This window comes from Coptis chinensis, chromosome 4 (genome assembly GCF_015680905.1).
Source record: "Coptis chinensis isolate HL-2020 chromosome 4, ASM1568090v1, whole genome shotgun sequence".
NCBI lineage: Eukaryota > Viridiplantae > Streptophyta > Magnoliopsida > Ranunculales > Ranunculaceae > Coptis > Coptis chinensis.
Genome location: NC_141459.1, coordinates 11,350,752 through 11,376,466, shown reverse-complemented (window position 1 = coordinate 11,376,466; position 25,715 = coordinate 11,350,752). Strand labels below are relative to the sequence as shown.

At 35.5% G+C, this 25,715-nt stretch overlaps 1 protein-coding gene across 1 annotated transcript; it reads left to right on the top strand.

The window, feature by feature from the left end:
- Positions 1-1,652: 1,652 nt before the first annotated feature.
- LOC147501872 (protein PHOSPHATE-INDUCED 1-like) lies at positions 1,653-2,799 on the top strand. Its single transcript, XM_086606884.1, has one exon. The coding sequence runs from the start codon at positions 1,668-1,670 to the stop codon at positions 2,697-2,699; it is 1,032 nt and encodes a 343-aa protein (XP_086463010.1). The 5' UTR covers positions 1,653-1,667; the 3' UTR covers positions 2,700-2,799.
- Positions 2,800-25,715: the final 22,916 nt, after the last annotated feature.

Here is a 25,715-nt window from a genome sequence, read left to right as displayed (position 1 = left end):
ATAGTGATATTCTCTCCAGTTGTGAAACTAAATACTACGATGTCAGTGTCGAGTATTGTTGCAGCAAAAGATTTACACCTTGAGCAGTTAGATGTGAAAATTGTCTTCCTCCATGGTGACCAAGAGGAAGAGATGTATGTGCAGTAATGTGAGTGTTTCATAGAATTAGGTAGAGAGAATATGGTATGCAAGCTAAAAAAACTTGTTTATGGTTTGCATGTGCCCAAATATTTCCGTGTAGTGGAAGCTGTTAGCAAGTTGATGAGCAATTATGGCAAGTAGTACTGGGAAGTAGTGAAGTGAATACTGCGGTATCTAAGAGGTACCACTGATGAATGCATATGTTGTGTGAGGGGTGACGTGTAGTTGCAAGGGTATATTGATACAGACTTTGCAGGTGAAGTTGATTGCAGAAAAGGTACTACTAATTATATCTTTACAGTGGGAGCTACTGGAATGAACTGGGACTCACAATGGACAAAGGCAATGACTATTGAGAAGTTGAAGCTATGTCTAGCTAGCTGCTTCAGTTGGTCTTATAGTTTGAAAATCGTAGATGAAGCGCATTATGCATTGGAAATGCATGGAGTTGATTTACTTTGGTTAGCAGTCTCCAAGTGGGAGATTGTAAAGTATGGAGCCTGATCACCACGTGGTTAGTTTTCAAATCGGAATTGGAAACATGGACCCGCCAGCACTACTTCTCCTAAACGGTGATGAACAAGTAAATTAGTTTTCGTAAATTGGTTTTGAAAACCAATTACTACTTTTGTTTCTCACGTTCTCTATAAATACCCCAAGGTATTTAATAATTAATAAGACACAACTAAGAGAGTTCATAGTATACGGGGCGCGTAGTGAGTTGACTAAGTACATTATTGGAACAATAATTAGTGTAAGACAATAGCCAAATTTGTGAGTGCATTGTGATAGTACAATAACATAAATTTGTGAGTACCAAAAATGTGAGAGAGAGATTGGTGTTTGTGTGAGGCTCGTGACATTGTAAACAACTCTTTGATTATAGTGGATTTTGGTGTATTTCTAAACGTAGGAAATTGCTAAACCACATAAGTTCCTTGTGTTCGTTTATTCTTTGTTATTTCATTATTATTTTAATGGTTATATTAGTGTTCTTGTGTTTTCATTGATTCTAAGATGTTAAGGATAATTGTCGTTAGTCGGAATTACTATGATCTCTAATTGCTAATATATAGCTAATTGCGCGCAGAAATCATTCTTGCCAATAGACAGGCGTCTTCGAATTAGGCATTTCACGGAAAGAAAGAGGAAGGTGAATTAAATTCACCCTTTCGATTTGCAGGGATGAAAGTAAGATTTCCCGTTTTATATATTTTTTCTGCTAATCGTGATGCAACTATCGAGAAAATATGCTAAGCAAGCAACATTTACACAGCTATACAAGTAAGCAATGTACGTAATAGGTCAGTTTTGCTGTGCATACATGCAGACCAACAGCGAATCCAATGGCATGAAAGTTCTAAACAAAACATTAAATTAAAGAGATAAAAAATAGTGAGATGCTTCTCAGATGTCTCCTTCACAATTTCACATCTTATCTCTGGGATTCCCCGTGAGCTTTATTTTTTTAATTTTGATTGAAGGCAACTTCTTAAACATTAAAGCAGTCCCACTTGCACAAATTCATGCACCCTTTGCACCTACATATACTCTCGTCGCTTCTCTCTCACTCCCAATTCCACACATCTCTTTTTGTGTTATTGAACACATTTCTAAAATGGGGTTCATTCAATTTTCAAAAACAACATTTTTTGCTAGCTGTTTTGGTTTTAAGCTTGATTAACCTTTGCTTTGGTGCTAGAAAGCTTACTTCTCTATACCAACCACCACCCATGCTACTAAGTTACCATAATGGTGTTTTGCTTGAAGGAAAACTACCTGTTTCAATTCTTTGGTATGGTCAGTTCACACCATCTCAAAAATCAATTGTTGCTGATTTTCTTCTCTCTTTAAATCCTACAAAACAAATGGTTTCTTCATCTTCCAAGCCCAATGTTGCACTTTGGTGGAAAACCATTCAAACTTATTTGAGAAAGGCTGGAAAGAAACAAGCCCAAGTCGTATTATCTAACCAAGTGTCCATTGAAAACTACCCAATGGGAAAAATTCTGAAAAAAGCCCAAATAACTGAGTTAACTCAGAAAGTGAACTCAAAACCGGGGAGGTTGGTACTTGTCCTCACTGATAAAGATGTTGCAGTTGAAGGATTTTGTATGAGCAATTGTGGCTTTCATGGCTCAAATGCTGAAAAGAACTCGGCCTTTATATGGGTTGGTAACTCAGTAACTCAATGTCCTGGTCAATGTGCATGGCCATTCCACCAACCGATTTATGGACCACAGACTGCGCCACTAGTTGCACCAAATGGTGATGTGGGCTTGGATGGCATGATAGTAAATATAGCCAGTCTTTTGGCCGGAACTGTAACAAATCCATTTGGTAATGGATTCTATCAAGGATCTTCTGGTGCGTACCTCGAGGCGTCATCAGCTTGCCCTGGAGTGTATGCGAAAGGTGCTTATCCCGGTTATGCTGGGGATTTGTTGGTAGATTCGGGTTCGGGAGCTAGCTATAATGCGTTGGGGGTGAATGGAAGGAAGTATTTGCTGCCTGCTGTATTTGATCCTCTAACATCTTCATGTTCAACGATTGTGTGAGAGTGCACTAGTGCATGTGGAATTTTTGATGAAGTGGTTGTAGTGTGATGTACATATATAAAACAATGGTATATAGGGAGTACTAGATTTTTTCTTTCTACTTTAATGAGTTTTACAAATCTTTAACCCTTCACAGGCAACAATGTTAAAGAGTTGCACTACTTGTTAGTTTGCCACCCTGCTCTAAGGAAGGAAGGAACTAGGATTCGGATGTCTCTGGTGCAACACCTAGGGCGGGGTGCGGTAGTACAGTCAGGGGTTGACCTACAGTCAGGGGCAGACCCAACACTTCAACTCTCTCCTGGCTAAAAAAAAAACGTCCATATATATATATATATATATATATATACTAATTCATTAAAATATCTGATCAAATTTGACTACAAATCTATTTAAAAAGCAAAACTACTTAAACGGTATTTTATGAGTCTTGCAGGCGTCAAAATCATCTATTACCAAATTCAGATCAACATCGTTAGCAAAATCGATGACCATTGAATAATAAAAAAACTCATTTTCCATCTTATTTTGAAGTTGTGTTTTGATAAGTTTCATGGCTGAGAACCCCCTTTCTATAGTTGTTGTAGATATGGGAATGAAGAGTAAGCACAAGATGAATCAATCTATCAATCAAGTGATAGACTTTCGACTTTCCAGTTTCAATTAATCTTCTATAATACTCAGACACCGTGGACATATTATGGAAAACCGTACTATGACAAACATTAATCTCATAATGCTCCAGTTGAACTCTCAATATAAGTATATCTTGATAAGTGAAATCTCAAAAATAAAATTTCTCAGCAAGACTGCAAATATGATCAATCCTAAATGATTTGAAAGCATCTTTAAGGTTCAAAGCAAAACTAACAGCAAAAAAACTCTATTGTTTCCTCAGTTAATCTACTTTTCAACTCCATTAATTGAAAATCTATAACACTGTTAAATATATTAACGCGATACCGATGCTCAAATGTTATGCAATCTTGTTGCTGACAAGAACGACTTGTACCGATCATGTAGCACCAAATTCTATTATTCTAACACACTTCCACAATCAGCTGACCACCAAACAAGTGAACAACACTTTACTAATTTTATTATATGAAAAAAGTTAACAACATTTCCTTAATTAGACATTACAAATGAAAGAACAAAACAAGTTAGATCAAACTTTCAAACACTTTCTTCTTCCTCTTTTATCGGTACGAGTTAGCTAAAATACTAGTGCTAACCGTTTGAAATAGGCTTGGATCAACAATATTTTAAACAAAAGCTCTAGTAACCGAACAATTCATAGATAATAAACAAAATAGTTTCAAATAGGTGACTAATGAGCAACAAATAGTAGAAGAAGAATCAAGAGATGGGTTATTCACTTATTCACTTTTGAATAAGTAACAAATTCGATCCAAGATAGGCAGAGTCGCAGAGAGATAGAGAGCGGGGGATCGGTTATTAACCTTTGGTTCTTTTTTTTCCTTGGGCTAATGGCTTTTAAGTCAAGGCTGAAGCCTGGTGTAGCCCTTTCCTGGGTCTGCTCCTAAGTACAATAGATCGAGCTTTTGCAAAAATTGTGGGAGTGGTGCAAATCATCACACTTTTAGACACCGGTTTGGTTAATCTTTAGATATATATTATAGTTATACTCTCTTGGCTCTATTTTTCAAGACTTCACAAAGTCTCCAATTTTTTGTAAACTCTAATACTAATTACGGGGAAAAAAAATGAATTCAAAATTAGGTTATCCACGTAACGCAGGTTCAACGAAGAGTTCCACAAAAACACTATTTTCAAAATTTTCTTTTAAATTAGAAATTTTAGCTAGATAAACCCTAGAAAACCATGTAGAAAATAACCTCAAAGAAACAAAACCCCTATATCTGAGAGTTACAATATTTCAATTTTTTTGCACTAAAAAATGTTGTTAACAAAGTTGGATAAATTATAAACGAGTTTCGAGTATCCAACTTTTAAGTTCTAACAGTAATAGGTAATACAGTTACAGAAAGTCAAGCAGTATGTTTGAGAGATATTCAACCCAGACAATGTTCACTATTTAAATATTAAGGCCGAGTTCAACAAGGTAGATGATCATGTTTGTGACATGGTGATTTCACTGTCTTGATACTTATATTTTTAGTACCAATATCATGCTTTATATCCTCAATGTCAAAGGAAAATGTCAATCACGTGTTTTTATATGATGACAACCAGACACGATAATAATGAAAATAACTAATGATTGTTAGGAGAAAATTATAACTTCTAAGACCTGTAGACCTTGCAAAACATATTAGGTAAAAATACGAAACATCATTATTCTCAAATCTATAAAAGGCCCAAATCTCTTTGTAATGTATAGACTATCGATACTAATCACATGTTACTATGTATAGTGATAGTCCATAACCTATTAAAATATTAGACCAAAAAGAGAACCATCACATAATGCTCTAAGAATGTTTAGATTTGCATGTAAGGTGGGGTTTTCTTTTGGATCAGTGAGAAAGGGAAGGGTTTCTTGAAAGATCACTCTATCAGTGACATGAGCAAGCTAAGTAGGTGATGCAACTGCATTGAACTAATTAACTTTAAAGTATAATTAATCGAAAATCAGAAACTGGATGTGAATGCATCGATCTAACCTCTAATATAAGAATAATTAACAGGAAATTGAAAACTAAAAGCAAACGCATCGAACTAAACTAAAAGCATAATTAATGCCAAATCAGAAACTAGACCCAACTACTTGGAATTAATCTAAAAAAAAACATAATTAATAGGAAATCAGAAACTGGATGTATATGTATTGAAGTAACCTCAAAAAATAATTAACGGGAAATCAAAAATTGGATGCAACTGTTGTATTGAAATATCCTTATAGAATAATTAATGGGAAATAAAAAATTGGATGGAAATGCATTGAACTAACCTAAAAAAAAATTAATATAAAATTGAAAACTATATGCAAATGAATCAAACTAACCACAAAGAATAATTAATGAAAAATTGGCAACAAGATGCAAATGAATTGAACTAATCTCAAAGGATAATTAACGTGAAATCGGAAACTTAATACAACTGCATTGAACTAACTTCAAAAAATAATTAACGGGAAATCAGAAACTTGATGCAGTTGCATTGAACTTACCTAAAAAATATTTGAAATTGGACGCAACTGCATGAAACTAACAACAAAGAATAATTAGCGGGAGATCGAAAACTGGATGCAAATACATTGTACTAACCTAAAAGAATAATTAACAAAAAATAAGAAATTGGATACTCTTTGATGATCACACTTAGTGAATCATGTATAATATATATATATATATATTTTTTATGTCAAGTTTGCAAGGAAACTAGATGTTGGTATTACACATCACCTTGAAATCTTGAATAACTAATGGGAAATCACAAATTGGATGCAAATGCATCTAACTAACCTCAAAAAATAATTAACAGGAAATCAAAAAATGGATGCAGCTGCATTGAACAAACCTAAAAGAATGATTAACGATAAATAAAAAAACTATGTGTAACTACATTGAACTAATTTCAAAGAATAATTAATGGAAAATTATAAACTTGATGCGAATGCATCAATTTAACCTAAAAGAATAATTAAAAAAAATTAAAAACTATATGCAAATGCATCAAACTAACTTCAAAGCATAATTAACGGAAAATCAGAAACTATACGCAATTGCATGGAACTAACCTCAATGAATAATTAATAGGAGATCGGAAACTAGATGCAAATGCATACTAACCTCAAAGAATATTTAGCGAGGAATTAGAAACTAGATGCAAATGAATTGAACTATCATAAATAATAACTAACGGGGAATTGACAACATTATGCAAATACATTGAACTAACCTCAAAGAATAATTAATGGAAAATTTGAAACCTGATGGAAATCTTATGAACTAATTAACCTTAAATAATAATTAACTGAAAATCGAAAACTGGACATTTTTTTATGATCCAACATAGTGAATCATGTACTTGTATGATATATTTTTAAGCCATGTTTGGAAGGAAATAACATAAGGATTAATAGAATTTGGTATTACACACCACCTTGAATTACTAATGGGAAATCTAAAATTGGATGCAATTGCATCCAACTAACCACTAAAAGTAATTAATGGAAAATCGGCAACTTGATGCAAATGCATTGAATAAACCTCAAATAATAATTAATGAGATTTTTTTTTTTTTTTTTACTAAAGATAATTGTATTGATTAAGGAAAGGTTATGAGTTTAAAAAAAGAGTTAAAGTTAATATAAGTATCATGTCTTCATTTTGACAAATAGCTAATTTACAAATCTATAGTATGTAGGTCATATTACTACTCTTCTATCCTGTATAGAAAATTAGGAGTACCGACCCACATTTGTTTCCACATTTGCCAAGGTGACAATAGTTTTAGAGCAAATGTCTGCTCCAAAGTTTACCTCTCGCCATGTGCTGGTGATTAGAATCCAATCAGCTAGCTACTTGACTTTTTTCCATGCCGCTTGCACTCACCAATGCATTTAGTTGTTATTAAATGACTTCATTGCAGTAGTGGAATCTGACTCCACCCATATATGAATATGTTGGGGTTTATACTAATACCAATCGATTCCCCAACTACACAGATAACTTGTATTTGAACTCAATTCAACTCTAGACAAATTCTAAATATCAACTACAACCTATACTAACATGCCCAACTCGCTAAACAATTATTAACAACAGATAATAATATAAAGCAGAATTAAACGCATACCACAACACAAAGATATACCGTGGTTCGGCCAATGGTGCCTATTTCCACAAGAGCTAGTTCTTTATAAAGTGGGAAGGAAGATTACAATCTCTCCTTTTAGTCTCTCACCTTACTAGATCACTCTTATCTTTTTACAGGGTTGTCTCTCTGTAAAGGTTATCTTTCAATCTTGATAGCTTTCAAGATTGGGTTTTTTCTGACTTTTGTGCTGCCTCTCGTGTGTTTGGTTTTGCCAAAAACCCAAATATATAGTGCCAAACTCGCGGTTCCAGAAAAATAGAATCTTGCCAAAATAGGCATGGGCGCGGGTCGCGCTCGCGGTAAAGCTAAGTCAAGCACGGGGTGCGCTCACTTGTCAGGTGATTCATCAAGGCACAAGTGCGGGTCACGCTCCGAGCAAGACCAATCTGAGCGCGGGTCGCGCTCAAACTTCTCCAAGCAGAAATCAACTCCTTTTCTCTCCTCATGTGAGGGATAACGCCAACAATCTCTCCCTCCTGAACAGTGAAGGGGGCATCCTCCATGCAATTTCCAAATCAACATGAGGAGTGTGCTGCTATTCCGGCAATAATACAACAAACGTCAAACTTACCTTTCAGTAAGACTTTAGTCATCATATCCGACCCGTTCTTGTCGGTATGGATCTTCTCGATACACAAATGCTTGTCTTCGAGTAATTCTCTAATCCAATGATAACACGTGTATGTGTTTGGATCTAGAATGAAATCTCAAATTCTTGCTCAAATGGATGGTGCTCTAACTGTCACATAGAACTACAAACTGTTTCTGCTTTAGCCCTAGTTCGTCGAAGAACCTCTTCATCCATATCAACTCTTTGTAACACTCAGTGGCTGCAATATACTCAGCTTCTGTAGTGGAGAGGGCAACACATTTTTGCAACTTTGATTGCCAAAAAACTGTTCCCCCTGCAAAAGTAACCAGATAACCGGAGGTGGACTTCATTGAGTCAGCATCACTTGCCATGTCTGCATCAGTGTAGCCTTCAAGTAAGGGCTTACTTCCACCAAAGCACAAACACGATTTGGAAGTGCCCTTGAGATATCTCAATATCCACTTAACACCTTCCTAATGTTCCTTACCCGGATTTGACAGAAAACGGCTTACAAGGCCCACGGCGAAAGCTATATCCGGCATTGTACACACCATTGTGTACATCAAGCTAGCGCACTGTGGATGCATAAGGAATCTTTTCCATCTGACTCTGCTCATGCTCAATTTTTGGACACATCTCTTTGGTCATACGGAACTGCCCACCAAGCGGCAACTGACTGGCTTCGCTTGATCCATGTTGAATCTCTTCAACACCTTCTTAAAGTAGCTTTTTTGAGAAAGCCACAATTTCCCACTCTTTCTATCTCGAGTAATCCGCATCCCAAGTATCTGCTTTGCTTGACCCAAATCCTTCAATCTTAAAGGACTTACTCAAGTCTTTCTTCAGTTTGGATATCTTGTTGATGTTTAGGCTAACTATCAACATATCATCCACTTACAACAATAGCATTATGAAATCCCCATATGGAAATCTCTAAACAAACACACAATGATCAGAAGCAGACTTCTTGTATCCTTGCTTTGCTATAAAGGAATCAAACTTTATGTACCACTGTCTCGGTGCTTGCTTCAACCCATACAAGTTCTTTATCAGCTTGCATACTAGATGCTCCTTGTCTTTGACCTCAAACCCCTATGACTGGTCCATGTAGACATCTTCTTCAAGGTCTCCATGAAGAAAAGTTGTCTTAACATTTAGCTGCTCAACCTCTAGGTTCATACTTACGGTCATACCTAATACCACCCGGATAGAAGTCATCTTCACTACAGGAGAGAAAATCTCATCAAAGTCAATCCCTTTTCTTTGACTGAATCCCTTCACAACAAGGCGAGCTTTGTGCCTTGGGTGAGGATTGTTCTCCTCATGCTTGACTTTGTATATCTACTTATTCTTGAGAATTTTTCGTCCTTGCAGTTTCTCAACTAACTCATAAGTGTGATTCTTATGCAAAGAATTCATCTTGTCATGCATGGCCTTCAACCACTTTTCTTTGTCTATACCTTCAAGTGCCTCTTGATAGTACATAGGTTCTCCACCATCCGATAGTAGTAAGTACGTATGTGGTGGATACCTGGTTGAAGCTAGTCTCAATCTGTTTGACCTCCTTACGCCATCTGCTGGTGCCTCAGGAGAATGCACTTTTGCTTGCTCTGGTGGTGGTTCATGCATCTCATCTACATCTTCTATACCAATAGGTTCGATCTATCCGATCATGAGCAATAAGATTCTCATCATGAGCTTCAAACTCATGGTTCTCTGCAGTCTCAATGCCTTCTGCACGTTCCACAGCAGGAACTTCTGGTTCTGAATCAACAAGATCATTGGTGAAAGCTTGTAGCTTCTCACCCTCCTCAAAGTCTGCTATGGTTTGGTCTTTCAGGAACACAACATCTCGACTTCGGATTACCTTCTTGTTAATCGGATCATAGAATTTGTAACCAAACTTTTCATCTCCATAACCCAGAAAAATGCACTGCTTGGCTTTGTCATCAAGCTTGGATCTCTCATCCTTCGGAATATGCACAAATGCCCTGCACCCAAATACCCTCAAGTATCCATAATCAACATTTCTGCCTGGCCATACTCTCTCTGGATAGTCACTATTCAGAAGTTTTGACAGCGATAGGTTGATCACATGCATGGCTGTACGCATTGCTTCTACCCAGTTGGTTATAGGTAGATTAGAGTGAGACAACATGCATCTCATCCTCTCTACAATGGTACGGTTCATTCTCTCCGCTATTCCATTCTGTTGCGGTGTCTTGGGAACGGTCTGCTCATGACGAATCCCATGACTCTGGCAATACTCTTCAAACGGCCCAATGTACTTATCCCCATTATTTGAGCGAATACACTTCAACAACTTCCCAGTCTCTCTTTCCACCATGCTGTGGAATTTCTCAAATATGCCAAGTACTTCAACCTTGGTCTTCAGACTATAGGCCCATATCTTTCTTGACGCATCATCAATGAAGGTCACGAAGTGTGAAGCTCCCCCATGGGACTTCACTTTTATAGGACCACATAAGTCTGTGTGCACTAGTTCAAGGACATTGTCCTTTCTGTGAGACGGGAATCTTTGGAAAGACACCCTGTGTTGCTTTCCTACCAAATAGTGAGTACATGTATTTAAATGAGTACTTTTGATGTCTGGCAAGACCTTTTGCTTAGCAAGAACTTCCATCCCTTTTATGCCCATATGACACAGTTTCTTATGCCACAGTTCAGAGAAAGCTTCTTCTTCTGCCGCATTCACTTATGCTTTACACAAACTAGCCTGTGTTTTGTAAAGAGAGCAAGTTTTCTTCCCTTTGGCTACTACAATGGAACCTCTGCTTAGTTTCCATGCCCCATTACCAAACGAGTTTACAAAGCCATCGTCATCTAACTTCCCAGCCAAAATTAGGCTTAGCCGAATGCCAGAGACATGTCTTACATCCTTGAGTATCAAGGTGTAGCTGACATTGGTTTCTACATGAACATCTCTAAAGCCTATAATCTTTGAGACGCCACTGTTACCCATCTTCACTTCACCATATTCACCACAGCTGTAGGTAGTGAAGAATTTCCTGTGTGGTGTGACGTGATAGGATGCTCTTGTATCTATCACCCACTCTGTATCCTGACATGAGGTATTAAGATAGCATACACCACAATCTGACACAATTTCCACTAGGTCGTCGACTAGTGCAGTAGTATCTCTGCTTGTGTTTCCGTTCCTCTGCACCATGTCTTCATGTAGATAGTTATTCTTCTCATCCTTCTTCAATGTTCTGCACTCATATCTGAAGTGGCCCTTGGTGGCACAATAGTAACATTGCCTCTCTGCCTTAGGAGTTCTAGCTTCACCCCTAGATTTACTTCTGTCATCACCTCTAGAACAAGATGGTTTTCTGTATCTATCTCTCCCCCGTTTCTCTGTGACAAGGATCTTTAAGTGAGAGGAGCTGCCTTTTGAACTCCTTCTATTCTCCTCATTCAACAAAGACGCAGTAGCCATCTCCACGATAACTATTCCATCCTTGGATGCTCCGTGTAGAGAGACTGCTAATGTCTCCCAACTTTCGGGTAGAGAGCCTAATAGAAACAAAGCCTCAACTTTGTCTCCCAAATCAATCTTCATCAAATGCATTTGATTGATGGTATTCTATAATTCGTTAAGATGCTCTGACATTGAAGAACCTTCTTGGTACTTCGTGTCGGCAAACTTCTTAACGACCAACATTTTGTTTCCGCCCGACTTCCTCTCATAAAGGTCTTCGAGTTTCTTCTACAAGCCAAAAGCTGTAGTCTCTTGGGATACATGGTGAAAGACGCTGTCGTTAATCCACTGTCGAATGTACCCAATTGGTTTTATGTCAAGCTTGCTCCACTCAGCCGCAGCAACAGTTTTCGGTCTTTCTCCTCCATTCTCAATGGGTTGTGCCAAGTCTTTGCAATAAAGTAAGTTTTCCATCTTGGCTTTCCAAATGGTGTAGTTCTTCCTATTCAGACTCGTCATGCGAGTGTTCACGGAATGGTCCATTTCTACAAGTTATTTAAACTCAAATCTTCTCTCAGGAATTTTGTCAAATACCTTCCGACCAAGATTTGGATAACACCCTAGGCTAATCTAACCTGGCTCTGATACCACTTGTTGGGGTTTATACCAATACTAATCGATTCCCCCACTACACAGATAACTTGTATTTGAACTCAATTCAACTCTAGACAAATTCTAAATATCAACTACAACCTAGACTAACATGCCCAACTCGCTAAACAACTATTAACAACAGATAATAATGTAAAGCAGAATTAAACGCATACCACAATACAAAGATATACCGTGGTTTGGCCAATGGTGCCTACTTCCACAAGAGCTAGTTCTTTATAAAGTGGGAAGGAAGATTACAATCTCTCCTTTCAGTATCTCACCTTACTAGATCACTCTTATCTCTTTACAGGGTTGTCTCTCTGTAAATGTTATCTCTCAATCTTGATAGCTTTCAATATTTGGTTTTCTCTGACTTTTGTACTACCTCTCGTGTGTTTGGTTTTGCCAAAAACCCAAACATATAGTGTCAAACTCGCGGTTCCGGAAAAATAGAATCCTGCCAAAATAGGCATGGGCGCAGGTCGCGCTCACGGTAAGGCTAAGTCGAGCACGGGGTGCGCTCACTTGTTAGGCAATTCATCAAGGCACGAGCGGGTCGTGCTCCGAGCAAGACCAATATGAGTGCGGGTTGCGCTCAGACTTCTCTAAGCAGAAATCAACTCCTTTTCTCTCCTCATGTGAGGGATAATGCCAACAGAATATTCCATCCCAGTTCCACTACCTTGCTAATGCATCCAACTAACCTCTAAAAAGTAATTAATGGGAAATCAAGAAATAGATGCAACTGCATTGAACTAGCCTAAATGATCGAAGAATTAACGGGAAATCAAAAATTGAATGCAAATGCATGGAACTAACCTAAAAATATGATTAACGACAAATTGAAAATTGGATGAAATTACATTTATCTAACTTTAAAAGATAATTAATGGGAAATCAGACATTGGATGCAAATGCATTGAACTAACACCAAAGAATAACTAACAATCTAACCTAAAAGAATAATTAACTGAAAATCATAAACTGAATGCAAATGCTTGAAAGTAACCTAAAACAATGATTAACGATAAATTGAAAACTGGTTGTAAGTGCATTTAACTAACTTCAAAAGATAATTAATGGGAAATCGGAGAATTGGATGTAAATGCATTAAACTAACTTCAATGGAAAAAAAACTAATGGGAAATCGGAAACTGGATGTGAATGCATCGATCTAACCTCAAAAAATGATTATCGGGAAATCAAAAACTGGTAGCAAATGCATCAAACTAACCTCAAAACATAATTAACGAGAAATCGGAAATTGGACACAACTACTTGGAACTAACCTCAAAGAATAATTAACGGGAAATCAGAAACTGGGTGTAAATGCATCGTACTAACCTCAAAAAATAATTAACAAGAAATCCAAAACTAGATGCAAATATATCGGACTAACCTCAAAGAATAATTAACGGAAAATCAGAAACTTGATGCAAGTGCATCGAACTAACCTCAAAGCATAATTAACGGGAAATTGGAAACTAGACGCAAGTGCATGAAACTATGATGATAAAGTACAAGAGTTTTGCAGAATATTAATTCGCAAGTCTACATGCAACCAAACTTGAGGACACGTTTGTTTCAAGCCAGGGAGTATGATGCATGGGCATATATAGAAGCTTCTAATTATATCATTAGTAGTCTTATATATTGAATTAGTAGAGTTTCTTATTTGTTCTAGATCTAGGTTAATTAGTAAGATTTCTATTTTGGTTTCTAACTAGAATTAGAAACATTGGTTATTATATAAAAGCAACTAGGCCTTCCAATTTATCATTAGATGGTTGTTATTGAATATTTATTCTAAAGGAATTGTTCTTCATGATTAAAGGTTTATTCTAATCTCAAAGAATATAATTAACAGGGAATCGAAAACTTGATGCAGATGCAACGTACTAACCTTAAAAAATATTTAGAGGAAAATCATAAACTAAATGCAAATTAATCGAACTATCTCCAAAGAATAATTAACCAGAAATTGGCAACAGGATATAAATGCATCAAACTTACCTCAAGAAATAATTAACAGAAATTCAGAAACTGGATGCAAATGTATCGAACTAACCTCAAAACATAGTTGTATCATATATAATGGGAATGTCTTGACAAGTATAGTTTTGCATTTAAAATGGTGTTTATCATAATGCTTTGCTATTCAATTAGCATCAATGTGATTTTCACCTCCTTGGGCATTCTTCCAAAACTTCAATTAAACTTATATTATTAATTAAACAACAACAAAAAAGTTGTAGAGTTTTATCAATAGTGGGTTCTTTATTTTTTTTGAAAGTGGGATTTTCAGATTGCAAAAAATTTGGATGAGTGGTCAATATAATATTCATATATATCTCATAGTTATGTATAGTTGCTAATACTTTTAGAATGACACCCGTTCGTAGGACGGGTTCAAAAGCTAGTTAATAATTACTAATGTAGTAATGGAGTTTTTCTTAATCTTTGGGTGTGCGGTCCTCGGGACCCACGCATCTCCCTAGTTCAATCTATAATTCTATATACGGCTCCATATGTATACACTTTGTGTATTTTTGATATGTATATAGCTCATTTTCATGTATCTCTGAAGAAACAAACTCTTCTTTACTGAAGAAAGAAAAAGCAAATGAAAGTCGTCAAACGTCTTAACCTATATATCGTCTATACCCCTCTTTTATGGATATTAGCAACTATTTTACTACGTTCCTCCGAAGTGTAGTAACATTAATATTTAAGAAATGGGGCTCAGCCCCTTGGTTTTAATCCGGTTGAGTATAAACCCTTTCCTATCAGCCCATACCACATAACCTCCCTATTTTCCAATAACAGGGCAAATCCAGTTTGATTTCTATTTCCTATTTTATTTTATTATCCGTTTTACCCTTTTTACAGATTCATCGTAATTTCGACCAAGAAGAACACCGATTCATCTGCTTGGATAACACGATTTGACCTCCTTTGTTTCTCAATTGACAAAAGAAGGTTAGACGCTAAAGAGATTCACCACTTTTCCATCTTCTTTGCGATTTTTATTTTGACCATGAAAATTTAAAAGTTAAATTGCTGAAAATATTGTTTCGTTGGTAATATTGACTATGTAAAAATACATTTACATATGTTCATCAATTTGATTTTGTTGTTTTTTGCAAATCCAGACATGGATGGGACTGCTCTTTTTGCTATTATGTACGAGACGTAAATTATGAGTATCCGTGTTGGGACTAACGATATGATTGCTGATTTAAAGTGTATGATTTTTGAAAAGTGGCCAGACCTTACTCTATTGTCTATAGAACTATCTTTTGTAAGGGATTCAAAGCGTATTGTGATAGATACTGACTCAGAGCTTCAATCCCTTGTTTGCTTCAATTTGGTTAAAAGTTTTGATACATTTTTTATAACAACATCGTCAAGAGGATTTTTTTGCTTTGTGTGATGCTGGTTCTAGTTCCAAAGTCTCTCTTCAGGCTTCTTCTTGTACTTCTAGTTCTTCTGCTACATATAATGAAAAATATGCTAATGTCGCTTCTTTGCCTATTTTGATTGGTGTGGGACAGAGATTTTCTGGTGGTGCTACCAATTTTCATGTTAAGCTTTTACGCCATTGTCTTATTAATCATTACAAAGTTCTTATTAAGAAGAATGATCCTGATAGAGTCACGGCTGAGTGTTATTTGAAGATTGAAACTGGGTGTCTATGGAGAGTTCACGCATCCAAGAAGTATAAGATGCTGAAGTTCTTTGAAATAAAGACAATGGAAGCAAAACACATATGTGGAGCTGGATTCTCTGACGTTAACAATCCCCCAGTGAATACTAAACTTGTAAAGAGTATTGTTTTAGACATGGTGAGAGACAAGCCTTTGATTAAGCCAGGTGAAATCACTAACCATTTTCTAAGGGTATATGATGTGAACTTGAATTATTACTTTGTGCATACCGGCATAGATCTTGCATTGAAAGAGATACATGGGGACCATGCTTTATCTTATCATTAGTTACATTGGTATGTTGGAAAGCTGAAAGAAACCAATCCAGGGAGTCATGTTGTTTTGGAAAAGAAATCAACAACATGAAAGTTCAAGAGATTCTTTGTTGCATTTGGTGCTTGTATTCACAGCTTTAACTTCTGTCGTCCTATGCTTGTTTGGATGGAACTTTTGTGAAAACAAAATAATAGGGGTGTGTCTTGTCAGCTACTGCCAAAAATGCAAATGGGGGTATGTCTTTATGAGTTTGTAACTTTTCACATAGTAGTTCATAGTAGTTTGTAAAACTAAACAATCATAAACTATGAAAATTTACGTTCACATAGTAGTTTAGCCTATGCATTTTAATATTTACATAATAATTTAGCCTATGAAAACTTATTTTTATATATAAGAGTTAAGTTTTCATAATGAGTATGGTACGCAAAACCAAATCAGTAATTGATGTTTATTTGTGTTCTAGGTATTTTTCCAGTAGCTATGGCGGTTGTACTTTCTGAAACTGATGATAATTGGGATTGGTTCTTGGAGCAACTTAGGTTGGTGGTCTCCAAAGATCGTAGGCTAACTTTTATATCTGACAGAAATCATGGTCTACTCATGGGTGTCTCTCGCATTTTTCCCGATTCCCATCATGGTTATTGTTTGTGGCACCTTAAAATTAATCTTAATTCAGCTATGCCCAGCAACCATTGCTTCCGCTTGCATACCCTGGATCTTTTTTCAGACCTTGCCTATGCTGGGACGCACCCTAAGTTTGAGAAAGAAATGGCTGATTTTCAAGATGTTTGCGGCAATCAAGTGAAAACATTTTTGTCTGCCATAGGTTATGAACATTTGTGTAATGCTTAATTTCAAGGAAATAGATATGACGATATGTGTTCCAATATTGCGGAAAGCTTCAACTCTTGGATCCTACTAGAACGCCACTTGCCTATCACTGCAATGGTGGACAAGATCCGTGGGAAAATTATGAAAATGATGTCTAATCGGCGGGAGTTAGATAGGAGCTGGACTACTATCTTATGTCCATCTATGGAAACTTTATTGGCTGAGAGGATCGAGGTGGAGAGAAGTTGGGTGGTTCTCAAGTCAAGGGAGGGTATTTTTAAGGTGCGTGCTACTCATACTCACTTGGTTGACTTGAACAGAAGTCACTGCTCTTGTAATTGGTGGAGAATTGAATGATTCTCTTGTGCACAAGCACTGTGCTCCATTTTGGCTGATGGATTGAATGTGTATACCAACTGTGATAAATTCTTCTATTCTTAGATATTTCGTGATAGTTATTCAAGAGCTATAGTACCTGTGGAGAACAGTAAAATGCCTGCTAAAATACCAAGTGTGCCTGATTTATTACCTCCGGATCTAAAAAAGAAGATGGGGAGACCAGACAAGAAATGGAAGCATAGCACGGGTGCTACTGTAGGAACCGTTATTTCAGAATGCAAATTTCTACAAACCGTGAAAACCCACGCACAGCAGAATAAGGGGTGTCATGGTTTTGGATAGAAAATCATACATTTTAGATCAGCTTCTTGATAACTCTGAGAACCCAATAGCTATGAAATCAGTAACCACCTCTTGATCTTCTATTGTATTCCTTTCAATAGATTGGACGTTGTGTGGGCAACGATCTACCAACCCCTTTATTTCTCACAAAGCTAGAACTGATTTTGGATCTATCTTTCCTTGCCACTCTTTTCAATCCAGATGAATAGTGAATTTTGGCCAAGAAGAAATGTTTTTATTTATAGGCTACAACAAGGACCATGAGGAGAAATTAGGGTTGGGCCTCCTGATGGGCTTACACTTCCCATGTTCGCCCAGAACACACGACCCAAGTCCGTCAATAAATGGCTTATTCCACTAAAGGCCATTGTTGCACTACCGCCCTAATCCCAAATTACGTGTTACATTTATGGGCTCCATATTATATGCTCGTTGATCTCCCCATGTTTAAGATATCGAATGTCCGTTGATTAAGTCAAGTTACTGACAACTACATTAATCAACTTCTTATGTCCTTGAGTAATACCACTCAACCTCATTGTCATGTCGGATTAAATTCACCTGCAGGGTTTACATGACAATCCTTATGAGCTCCTCAAGGGGACATCATCAGCCCGACCTCTTGCGGGACACGGATTTCCTCTATAATCAATAACACACCTTACATACAATGTCATTACCCAATCCATCGAGTTTGTTAATTCACAAATGAATCTCACTAATTGATGATTTAAAGCAATGTACAATGCACGTAAGTGCCCATTATTATATCTGGATTAGGAGGACAAACATCCATAATAACAGAGGTGTTTGTTCTCTTATATAATCAGTATAAAGAGAAATAACCTCACTTGGTCCTGTTCAATACACACAAAGTGTACTAGTGTAATCCTATAGTCAAGATAGACTAATACCAGATTATACTATAACCATACCAATGGTTTGTCCAAATCCATTTAGGTTGTGAACGTTTACTTATACTTTATAAGGTACTGATGATATGATCTTCTGTGTGTCCACACCATATCATCTACAATATAAAGTATTAGACACATACATATAACTAATAACATATATAATATGGATAACATTTGCCCATATGATTCTCATTCAAAATATAAAGAATTAGAGTTATTACAAAAGTAATGCTTTTAGTATATAACCCTATCAGCTACAAGAGATAGGAAGAAGAACAAGGGCCCTTGCTATGGCCACCGCAACCCAAGAGTGGGATCCACTCCTACAACATACTCTGCACCGGTTCAATGAATTTACATTTTTTTCATCTATTCTTTGATGTTGCTCATATATGAAAAACAAGATGTCGATGAACTTGCTTTCTTTTTTCTGATGTTGGATTTTATAGTTTGATTTTGGATTTTATATGTTATGTTTTTTAGTTGGAGAATGAAAATATAGTTTTACATAATAACTTTTGGGGATGAAATTAGCATGACACCTGACAAAATTTATGTAAATGTATTTTTACATAGTCATTATATATGTAAATATATATTTACATAGTAACTTGACCTATGCAAACTTAAATATACATAATAACTTTTGGGATTGAAAAGTTCTGGACACCTAACCAAATATATGTAAATGTATTTTTACGTAGTCATATATATGTAAAACTATATTTGCATAGTCACTAAAGCTATGAAAACTTAAATTTACATAATACCTTTTGAGAATGAAATTGGCCTGACACCTGACAGAATATATGTAAATGTATTTTTACATAGTCATTATATATGTAAGGGGCTATTTGTTTTTTTTGGGTTAAGTTATAAGAGGTTCTTATAAGACCATGTGTTATAAGAGGGTCTTATAAGATGGTCTTATAAAGTGGTTTGTTTTTCATTTTAAGTTTCTCTTATAATTAGCACTTGTAAAAATAGAAAAAACAAATACATGACATCCTATAGATGGTTATTTGACAAATATAATCCTGTTTTATATCACATTTAACTTGAATAGATTAATTTGAAACAAGCGTATAGTTTGATTTTCAGTTTCAAATTAATTTTGATAATTAGAATATCGATTTTAGGAAATTACCTTAATTGGCGGTGGTGGTGGTAGTGGTCTTAATAGCACGGTGGTGGTGATAGTCTTAATAGTACGGTGGTAGTGGTGGTGGTGGTGGTGGTGGTGATGATATTGGTCTTAATAGTATAGTGGTAGTGATGGTGGTGGTGGTCTTAATAGCACGGTGGTGGCCGGTAGTGATGGTGGTGATAGTCTAAATAGTATGGTGCTAGTGGTGGTGGGGGTGATGATGCTGGTGGTAGTCGTGGTGGTGATGATGGTGGTGGTAGTGGTGGCAGTGGTGGTGGTGGTGGTGGCTAGGGCAATGGAGTTATTTGGAGAAGAAGATAATGAAAAAAGAAGAAGAGAGAAATTAGGTTAGGGGTATATGGACGGTGGTATTTGAGTCATTTTTAAAGTTATAAGACTTATAAAATTAAAGTATATCCAATTTTGATACTTATAGAATTGGAGCCTCTTATAAGACATTTCTAGTAGAATGCCTCTTATAATAGGCAAAAAACAAACCAAAAAAATGTTCAAAATCACTAGGTCACATCTTATAAGAGGTTATAAGACCTCAAGGTCTTATAAGAGGCAAAAACAAATGGCCCCTAAATCTATATTTACATAGTCACTAAAGCTTTGCTATCCAATTTAGTAGATGTTTGAGCTAGCTTTGCTATCCAATTTAGGGATAGAGGATGAAATGGTGATCAGTTGGTTGTTTGGAGATTATGTGTTTGTGATGACAATAAATAGCTTCTTAATAACTACCATAATGAAGTATGTTATTAGGACAAAGAGTGATTTTCAAGTAACCTTGGATTCACAAATATAGATAATTATATTGGTACTTAACCTGACAGAGAAAGGGACTTTGACTCTGCACATATAATATTTCCAAAAAAGATATAAACATTTCATCCATCATAATTAAATGTTTTGGTAAAGTAACCATACAAAAAAGTATAATCCAGCAAAGACTGAATATGCAGAACAATACTAAACAACTCCAACACATTAATAGTAATAGTACATCATAATCGAACACTCCCGAGTTAGAATGGTTCCAATGTTTTACCACAAATAAACACAATGTAATTAACTAGAAATACGGAAAATAAGCTCTTCATTTCTTGCATTCTTCTTTTGGATCCCATTTTTCTTGTTGGCTTGATACAATCTCATATGTCAGGTTAACCCTCAATTGTTTCGTGGCTTCTAGTGTTATATCTTGGATAGTTTTCACAAACAAAATGACGAAGAAACCACAATCTGAACTGAAAATGCAAAAAAAGAAGTTTAAGATAAGAGATTAAAAAGACATTTAAGTTTGGGAAGTTAAGTTCTTACGATGCTCCTTGTTGTGAGCATGCTCCAACTTTGATATCTTTTATCAAATCCACATCTAGCAACCTTAGCTCCTGACGCATATATCTAATAGCTTCCACCACCCTCTCTTGCTACATTAAATTGAACAAAAAATTACCAAAACTATGTAAATATATATATATATATATATATATATATATATATATATATATATATATATTTACATAGTAACTGACCTATGTAAACTTAAATTTACATAGTAACTTAAAATAAAATTTCACTTACCAACATTTTAGCATCTTCTAACGAAATGTATTTCTTCTTCTTGTAGTTCCTTGGCCTTAAAGAGTTATAGTGCGTCCATTCTCAATTCAAAGTATTAACATGAAGCAAAGTCCAGTGATAACCATTTTTGTATTTTCTTAACTTGGGACTATTTATGATAAAAAAAATAGATGAGCAACCTTGTTGTCCAACTGTTTTAGGACATCGATCTGTGACATAGACTTTCATGCCTTGTTTCTGGTTATCTCTTAAAGCCAACTATAACAAATAAGAACAACAACATCTTCATGCCTTGTTTGCATATTTAGTTGAATTTACATATTCAACTTTAGTAATTAAATTACATAGAAGATGTTTACCCATGCAAATGATGAGAAATGGAGACACTTTGGTAGAGAAGATCCAATTAGCTTTTCCACTTCCTTGGGGAGTTAGAAGTGCACGTACCAATCAATGATTTACCATAAACAGTACAAAAAATTACTAAATTGCAAGTTTTTTTAATTTTAAAAGATTTGAGTAATAAAAAGATTTACCTTATCACTGACGAAGAAGTTCAACATCAGGTGGTTCACGTGTTCCCCCTGTATTTTCAACTGTATTTGAATGTCCATCCACGTAATTGTACTGCAATATGCATACACGATCAAAACAATTTGTGCAATTACATAGACGATAAGAAAAAATTATATATATTTATGAAAAGTAAATTTTACTTCTGGTTTGCTTTTCTGAAAAAACTTTCCACCAACGGTAACTTCTCTTTATTAAGTAGACTCCTCATCTTGGTTGAATGTGGTCTTGACATAGGCTTTCCTACGCGTGGTGGTGGAGTCTCGAAATCATTTGCATCAATCACCGGTTCATCATTCAATTCAATTTCAGCAACTTTAGTATTCCTTGTTTGCTTCTTAATATTTCCGAACTCATATATTGTTGATGTTTTCTTCATCCACTCCCTTTCCTTAACTTTCTTAAATATCGAGTTAGGTTTTCCATCACCTTTTTCCTCCTCATCTTCATCTGACTTTGTCTCTCTGCTTTTCTCTTCTCCATCCAACTCGGATTCTTCCTTTTCATCTGCCTCTGCCTCACCTTTCTACTCATCTTCACATGTCTCTTTCTCAGCCAACTTTTTCTCAGACAACTCAGTCTCTCCAATGTCTTCCTTTTCATCCAACTCTTTCTCGGACAACTCGGGCTCTCTTTTGCTTTCCTTTTCAACCAAATCCACATCTCTGTTCTCTACCTACCCCTTCAACCATATCTACATCTCCTCCTCCTTCAACCATATCTACATCTCATCCCCCTTCAACCAAACCGACATCTCCTCCTCCTTCAATAGAATCTATATTTCTTATGTTTTCCTCCCCATAGAACTTGCTATATATGTTCATGATTTTCAAACATATCTTCTAGACTCTCTTCACAAACTATTCTCGTCAGTCTACCAACTTCACCCCTTAAATCTTTATTAAGTTTCCTCAACTCTTCATTCTCCCTCTTCAACTAAGCATTTTCCTTCCTCAAGCTTTCAGCTTCACTTTGGTGGTGTTTAGGGTATAATGCCTCTTTCTCTTCCTCGGTCAATTCCAATCTTACTTTGATGTGGCAATTGGGAACATTTTCTAGCTTGAAAGTTTTTGGTACTTCATCCGCTAGTCGTTCCATCGACCACTTTGCAATCCGTGGGAAGCAAGTCTCGCAGACTGGCTCACAAAGTATTACATGCTCACACAAAAAGTACTGCACATAACATGTGAATTTGTATTAGCAACATTTTAATAGAATTCTTTTTCCAACATATGACATATGACATCTGCAATGGATATGTAAATTTCAATTTTCATATGCATATATAGATTTTCATATGTAAATTTCTATTTTCATATATATGTTTTCATACACCAGACAGGTGATATAGACTATGAAAATATGACTATGCATATGTAAAAACAAAATTACATATGAAAATACTAAAATGCAGACAATATAATGTTAGTATATTACCAACATATGACATCTGACATATACATATGCAAATATATATTCTCTCTTATCATGTGAGGTGTTATATGCTATGAAAATATGACTACGCATATGTCAAAAAACAAACTAAACTTACATATGAAAATATGAATTTGTAGACAATGTAAGTATCTTACCTAAAGCTGAATAATGCATCCTGAAATTTTGAATGGACTATTGCTATCCCACTTCTGAAAATTTTCAATCAGTTCTGAGTGAACTGAGGTAGCCCATGACACACTCCACATAGCTTCCAAAGTCTCAACATGCTTTGGGAAGGACCAAGCTATTCCACTCGCACCACTACTTACAAATACTATCATCACCAGAAAAATGACGAGTAGTCTCACCACATCTTCAATATCCGTAAGGTCCGTTGAGTCTACAATCTGGTTCAAGATTTCTTTTACAACCGTTGTTGTTATCTTGTTAACTCCGGAGAAACGTCTTAACAGGAATGGTGATCCAGAAATAGCTTCATCTATTCTCGTTCCTGACTGGAAAACAACAACTTTCCCCATCATCGGAAGCCCAAAGGTTACATCCATATTAGATGGACATAAAGACACAAACTTATTTCATATCTTAAGCTTATGCCTTTCCTTGCACCAACTGGTTAACAACTTTATAATGATGTGGCTTGGTTTCTCTAACATTCTATTATCGACCTTTTCATCGACAAAAACCATAAAAAGATGACCAAAAGGAGTTTCTTTCATCTTGGTGATATGAATATCCCTAATTCTTCCCTTCAAATCTTGTACAAGTTTTAGCATTAGCAAAGCAGAATAACGGAATACCTTGTAAGAACCAGTAGATTTTACATCCTGTTGCAATACAAATTTCAAATATATAAATACAAATTCACTTGTGAAAATACGAATTCACATTTAGAATATGCTTAAATACAAATTTACATATGAAGCTATATATGTAATTTACTAATTCATACACACACACACACACACACACATATATATATATATGTAATTGTACTTTTATATATGAAAATGCATATTTATATAATAAATTAAGCATTTTCACCTTAAATTTCGTTTATTTACTAATAATATATAAATAAACGAAATCTAAGGTGAAAATGCTTAATTTATTATATAAAATATGATTTTCATATATAAAAGTATATATATATATATATATATATATATATATATATATATATATATATATATATATATATATATATATATATATATATATATATATATATAAACCAAAATTTTTTGGTTTATATATATAGATCTTGGGATCTAGAGGGCGAGATCGAAAAAGAAAAGATAAGAGTGTCACTATATATATATTATATATATCTCACTCTTCTCCTCACCGTCCGTCCGAAAATTTTGGTTTATATAAAATTTTGGTTTATTTCAAAATAAAAAAAAAAAGAAAATACCAAAAACACGAAATTGGGTTGGGTTCTCTCTCTCTCTCTCTCTCTCTCTCTCTCTCTCTCTCTCTCTCTCTCTCTCTCTCTCTCTCTCGGCTTCTTCTTCTCCAATTTGAACCAAGCTTCTGGATTAAGGTATTTTTGAACATTTAATTCGTTTGATTTGTTGTTTAATTAGTAAACAACAAATTGGGTATATCGTTGGATGTTGTTTAAACGGTTGAACCTAGTAAACTTTATTCTTGGCAATTGTTTAAAACGCGAAATTGGGTGAATACTGTAACAAGTAAACAAGTTTAAAACGCTTGGTTCAACCGTTTATTGGGTATGAAATTGTTTATATTGTTGTTTGGAACAAGAAACTTGGAAGTAAACAAGTTTCTGTATTTGAAGAAAACATTAGACAACCGCGTGTATGAACTTTATTCAAATTGGGTAACCTTCTGTGTAGTGAATTTATTCGAATTGGGTAACCTTTATTCAAATTGGGTACATGTAATAATTTTGCAAATTTAATTAGCTTTAATGGTATTTTCGTTGAAGTTTGAATATTATTTAATTAAGTTTGAATGTTATTTAATTAGCTTGAACTCATGCATTATTCTTCATGCTTTGTCAGAGTTCGTGAACTTCTGTCGAGTTTTAAATTACTGTCGAGTTCGGTGAACTAGCATATTCGGTGAACTCTGTCAGAGTTTTAAATTATGTGAGAGTTTTGAACTCTGTCAGAGTTTTGAATTCTGTCAGAGTTCGGTGAACTCTGTCAGAGTTTTAAATTCTGTCAGAGTTTTGAATTCTGTCAGAGTTCTAAATTCGAGTTCGTGAATTCGAGTTTTAAATTCATCGAGTTCTAAATTTACGTCAGAGTTTTGAACTCTGTCGAGTTCGTGAAAGTAGCATATTCGGTGAACTCTATTCGTGAACTCTATCG

What these genes read in the sequence shown, in the direction of transcription:
- LOC147501872 (XM_086606884.1), top strand. Translation starts at nt 1,668, where the DNA reads ATGCACCCTTTGCACCTACATATACTCTCGTCGCTTCTCTCTCACTCC.